The sequence below is a fragment of the Epinephelus moara genome, chromosome 24 (genome assembly GCF_006386435.1).
Source record: "Epinephelus moara isolate mb chromosome 24, YSFRI_EMoa_1.0, whole genome shotgun sequence".
Classification (NCBI taxonomy): domain Eukaryota; kingdom Metazoa; phylum Chordata; class Actinopteri; order Perciformes; family Serranidae; genus Epinephelus; species Epinephelus moara.
In genome coordinates this window covers 11,827,168-11,833,455 of record NC_065529.1, presented here as the reverse complement: position 1 = coordinate 11,833,455, position 6,288 = coordinate 11,827,168, and the positions used below count along the sequence as shown (strand labels likewise).

Below are 6,288 nucleotides of genomic sequence, written 5' to 3'. Positions count from 1 at the left end.
NCCCTGATATTAAGTTGTGGATGTCACAAAACTTTTTCCAGCTCAGTGAGTGCGTTTACATGGACAGTTTAATTCCCTCTTCATTTGGAATGAAAGTTCATTCCTATTAAAAGTGATCTTGTAAANTTGTCGTACTGCTGCTTCAAGAATATAAGCAAAACAAGCCCGAAAAAGGCACTAAGAACGGCGTCGTCAAGCATCTTGTTATCCGGAGCAAGGACCACAGTGTTTTCTTCCGGTAAACATAAACACGTTAACATCCACCCCGCCCCCTATCCAATCAGAAACCTTCCCTGCCCCAAACCTTGTGGACCCAAATAAAGGCGATTAAACTGATCTCCGTGTAAACCCTCATTCAGAATGAATATTTCTCATGTAAACTACCTGGAAAGACTTTAAATCAGAATGATTTCATTCAGATTTATTTAATTCTGAATGAGAAGCCATCATGTAACCACACCCAGTGAGTCCAAATCTGACGTCCTTCTTTTTAGCCCCCCAAAACGAGCCTGGTCTCACTCCAAAGTCATTGTAATCAGGCGCTCCAGCAGTGACTTGCGGTGTCAGAAACCACCCAAACAAAGGTGTCACTTTTATGTCGACATGATCCTTTGCCGGTTGCCATTATAGTTTAACGGTGGTTCATGGCATCAGGGGGAAACGCAGCGGGACAAGGACGAAAGTTAAAGTGGTTTAAGTCCAACTGGGGCGGACGGGAGCATTGGTGTATGGGTCCAACACAACTTTCACCCGAAGAGAGCGGTGTTCATGTCCGGTAAGATTCTAAAGCCAAACCCTGTTCTTTTTTCCTAAACCACGTGTGCGTTGTTGAAGGAAAAAAAAACGTCACTTTGTGGTGTTGTACTGATGTAGTGCTTTTATTTTGAAAGAGACTGTATGCAAACTGTACATTTCCTGTGAAAACAGAAGTGTATTTTGAAAACAGGCAATGCATGTAACAGGCTGAAGTTGACACGGCGTCCCAGAACGTCAACAACCAACACACCCAGGGTACCTTGGACGTCATATGTGGACGTGGAAAGTCCATGACCAAACGTGGACATGTGACGAGGTCACAGTGAGGATGAGTTGGTTATGGCTTGTCTCTCAGATATTACCTGCTGGATGTCACATTGGTTATGGCTTGTCTCTCAGATATTACCTGCTGGATGTCACAAAACTTCCTCTGGCTCAGTGAGTCCAAATCCGAGGTCCCTGTTTTGGCCCCCAAACCCCGACCTCTGACTTAGGAAAGAAGCTCTGGAACCTGTCCTCCAATGTGAAGCACTCAGAGTCAAAGATGCTGGCTGAGTAGTTCAAACGGTCTCTGCCGTATGTGGACACACAAGTCTACATTACTTTGGTGTTTTAGCTCCAGTGACTTAAAATCTGCAGCAGTGTTCCTCCAGTGCTGAGTGTCTCTCACAGTTTTGCAGCTTCACTGCTGAAAAGATTTGTTAAGCTTTGCTCCGAGCAAATGATCCTCAAGGTCAACTTCAAACTGACACAGTGAATCTGTTGAAGACGCTCTGCCTCTGCACCGTCTGCCTTTTCATTTATAAAACCATTATGGAGCACAATAAACGTGGCACACATGTTCAGACCAGACTGACTCTCCTGTGATGTCAGAAAATTATGTAAGAAATCCGTCCTGTCAGTTTTGATTTGACACAGTTATTTTCATCGTTGATTAATCTGCTGCTTGTTTTCTTTTTTAACCAACTAATAGTTTTGTCTGTGAAATATCAGAAACAGAAGGGTTAGTCCAAAATACACAGGTAATTAGTTTATTATGGCAAACAACAACAAAACAGACAGAGACGGAACAACTGTTTGTAACTCTTTTGTATTTTGAACTTGTGTTCATATGAACCCTGGTAATTTAGTAATTATTGTGGTGACATGCTGGAAATGCAGATGGAAAGTAACGAAATGTGGTAAAAAAGTGTGTGAAGAATTAGGTAAACACCATTAAAAACAAACAAAAATCAAAACCAACAAACAAAAAACAAAAACAAAACATGATTCAGGATATCTGTTTTTTAATTAATCTATTATTATTATTACTGTTATGTTTGTAATATAGAGTTAATATAGAAAACCATTCAGTTTGTTAGAGATTTAAAAAACAAACTAAACCAAAAAACAAACAAACAAAACAACACAAAAAACAAGAACAACAAAAAAACATGATTTACGAAAATAATAAATATATTGGAGATAAGTGTTTTTTCTTTTAAATTAATCCTTTGTATAAGGTTATTTTTTGTTCCTTGACAAATACATAAAATAATATTAATAATAATAATAATAATTATATTATTAATATTGTTATTATGTTTTGTAATATAGAGTTAAAATAGGAAACCAGCCAGTGTGTTGGAGATTAAAAACAAAACAAAACAAAAATTAAAAAAAACAAAAACACAAAACAATAATAACAAAAAAACATGATTTACGAAAAAAACAAAATTGAGATAACTTTTTGTTTTATTTAATTAATCTTTAATATAAGGTTATTTTTTGTTCCTTGACAAATAAATAAATAATATTATTTTGATATGGACCAAATTCCAATGGGGAAATAATAATAATAACAATAAAAAAAGATTAAGGAAAACAATTAAAAACGGGAATTGTTTTTAAACTAATATTTTGTAAAATATCTTTTTTTGTTCCCTGCCCAATACATCTAATAAATAAATCAATAAACAAATAAATAGATAATAATTAGAATAATTATAATGTCAGAGATTTAAAAACAACAAACAAACATGATTTAGGAAAATAATCAAAAACATGTAATAATAATAATATAATAATAATAGAGATTTAAAAAAAAAAAAGCGTGTGAAAAAAACTCTCCGACTCTGACCTTCGACCCCGCAGCGTCCATCCTGCTAACCCCGCCCCTCTGCAGAGAGAACGGGAGCCCCATTCAAACAAACCAAACTCCGCGCCCCGGGATGCGACAGTCGCTGTAGCAAGAGAGAAAGGCGGCAGCAGCAGCAGACACACACACACACACACACACATACACACATACACTTTACCTCCAGGAACCTGACGACCAGCACCGTGAGACAGACTGCCAGACACTTTACCTCCAGGAACCTGACGACCAGCACCGTGAGACAGACTGCCAGAGACACAGACAGACACACGGACAGTCTCTCACACACTGAGCGCTAGCAGGAGGCTAACAGCTAACAGCACCCGACATGGCGAGCGCCTCGTACCACATCTCCAACCTGCTGGAGAAAATGACCTCCAGCGACAAGGATTTCAGGTAAACTCACACCCCGGCACAGAGACCTGTCTGCGGGGCTCACGTTATGACCTCAGCCCGCTCCTTCCTCAATGTTAGACACGGAGCTAACGGCTGCTCAGCCAGGCCTGCGGGCTGTCATGCTAACAGCTAGCCTGCCACCTGTCTGATCATCGTCACATCGCTAGCCAGCTAGTTAGCTAACAGTGTTCGTTAGCGTTTGATTTGACAACCTCTCCAACTACAGCGGTGCTAGCTGGTTAGCAAGCTAACACGGTGCAAGTGATGCTAACCTGACAACTGACTCGCAGGTTAACAGCGCCAGTTAGCAGTTAGCTTGCCTGTTAGCCGGCTAGCACACTAACTTCTGTCATACCGCAAGCTAGCGTGATGTCAGCTATCGTTTTGTGTGTGAATTCTCAACGGTGCGTGTCTGTGGATTTAAATGAGCAGTTAGCATGGGAGCTAACTGGTCCCGGTTAGAGTGAGGAGCAGACCAGTGGTGGTGGTACGTTGGTGTGTCGTGTGGGCTAACTAGCTCTGATGCTCTGGGGGTGTGGTGGTAGCATTGGTGTCTCAGGTAAGATCATGTAAACAGACTGGGATGCAGCGGTGTTCAATAAAGTACTGATGGCACTCAGTGAGAGTACTCTGTTACAAGTACAAGTACTGCATCAAAACGTCCCTGCAGTGATAGTGTGTTAGTGTGATGTAGTTAAAAACTGACCCCTGTGACTGTTGATGGTGTGAGGCCCCTGATATGATCTTATCACCATTATAGGTCAGATACAACACTCTCAGCTGGACACCAACATGCTCACACGCTCATGTTTGGTTGAATTTAGGTTGTGGCGTCAGGTGATCCCAACATCAGTTTGATGTAGAGCAGTGACAACAGATGATGTCACTGTTTTGTTGCTCTTACGTTGTGTATTTAAGAAACCAAAACCGAAACATCTCATGCTGACATCAGACTGATGCAGAATTCGTCTGCAAAATATCAAAATGTCAACACACACAAAAGTGTTGTGAATCACCAGAAGCGCCACGATACGATATTAACACTACACTTGAGTCACGATATAATAACACTGCGATTGTGTTGTGACATGCTGAATATTGCGATAAAATACATCCCTGAAAGAAAACTTTGTCAGCAACTGTTTCATATACTAAGATAAAGTTTTCAGTCTGTTCATCTCACTACAGTCATTTTTATTGCATTAAATGTACCCAGGGAACTGAAAAAATAAGATGTTATTATTCTAGTAGGCTACCAAAAGTTTCATTAGTATCTGCAGTGTCAAATATTTATATAATTAAAATAATCAATACTTGATGCCCGTGTATATCTACGATATTGAAAATAAAACTGCAGCTGGTCGGAGAATCTCCCGTTTATATTAGTTGTTGTCAAAGAGGAGAATTTTTACACAATCTTCCATTAAAAAATGGTTTCAAGTCTCAGTTATAGTAATAATAAATCGTTTATTCAACCAAAAGTAACCCTTCCTTTAAAGGTCATTCTGACTGATGATTAAAGTTGTGTAATACTGTGAGACTGCGATATTTTCGGAGACAGTTATACCATATAAAATCTGACACCGTTGCAGCCCTAGTGTTGTGACACGATGCTGCTGCACACACACATCACAGCACTGTGCTGTAAAGAAGGTGGACCTCTAACTTTGGTGGACCTGATTTTCAGTCCAACTTAAATCATATCATAATAACATATTGACGTTCAGTGCCAGCGGGGTTATTTTGCAGATATGAAATGTTTGCAATATGCTGAGTGTTACAACAACATATATTACGCTTTATTACCTTTTCTCAACTGTAAATGATGTCCCCACTCCCCAAAGGAAAACTTTGGTTCATTACATAAAACAGATGCTGACAGTGTTCAGTCTGTTTACCTCACCACATTGTTATTGCAGCAGCGTGTATCCAGCTGACTGAAAAAACAATTAGTTTTGTTATTTTAGTAGCTACCAAAAGTTGAATTTGTGTTTGCCATGTTTATGATTTATATAATAAAAAAATATCTTCTTTGTATACAGTTATATCTGATCTCATTAGATGACTCTGACTCGTGCATTAATGTAAAACCAGGATTTTACTGTTGGAGCTGGAGTTGAGGCGGAGCTCAGTTTGAACTATTAACTAGGGGCCATCTAAGGTACCTCACGATTCGATTTGATTATTGATTCAGGGTGCTGAGATTACAACGATTATCAGTGCTTTTTCCCCATACAGGATAGATTTTTTTCCTCAGTCAGTGGCTAAAAATAATATCAATTAAATCAAGTAAACAAAATATTTACTTCCACCATCTATTATTTACAAATGAAAACACTCACATTTTCCAGGGAAATAAAGTGCACTCTTCAAAAATAAATAAGACTTTCAGTCTGGATAGCTTAATTTTCTGGCTGGCGAAGATGAGTAACTGCACAATGTGCACACACATAGACCTTCTGTACAGATAACACACACATTCTCTCTCTCACACACTAGCTGTGTTCGAAATCGCTCCCTATCACGGATATAGTGCACTATATAGTGTGTTCGCCATTTTGTAGTGTTCGAATTCTCCGCGGTTAATTTTATTCACTATATAGTGGACTATAAAATAACCACAATGCACAGCAAATGTGAGTGAACAAACGATGTACCCTACATTTACTCCCGTATACCACAATGCAATGCGGTTGTCTTTTGCCAGAAGAGAAGAAGAAAGGCGCAACAAGCCAATAGTTTGCTTATATCAGCTAGCATGTTAGCTTAGATTTTTTTAGGCTAATTACCAGTTGACGTCGGCGAATCAACAAAAGGCGCCTTAAACGCCAAAGATAAGTTTGCCTTCGCCTCCGTCTTTGCCTGAGGAGCAGGACTTGGGTCAGCAGCATCCAAACAATCACCGGAATCATTATTTTAATACACAAAAAGAAAAGAAACGAATAGGATGCTAGCCGGTAACGTTAGCTCACGAGCTAACAATAGCCACTTAGCTCGCA

At 39.4% G+C, this 6,288-nt stretch overlaps 1 protein-coding gene across 1 annotated transcript in view; it reads left to right on the top strand.

Moving 5' to 3' along the window:
- Positions 1-3,054: 3,054 nt before the first annotated feature.
- Positions 3,055-6,288, top strand: part of cand1 (cullin-associated and neddylation-dissociated 1) — a 29,308-nt gene continuing 26,074 nt past the window's right edge. The window contains exon 1 of the mRNA XM_050039463.1: positions 3,055-3,289. Within this exon, the coding sequence (XP_049895420.1) occupies positions 3,222-3,289 (68 nt within the window). The 5' untranslated portion in view covers positions 3,055-3,221. The remainder of the gene's footprint in view (positions 3,290-6,288) is intronic.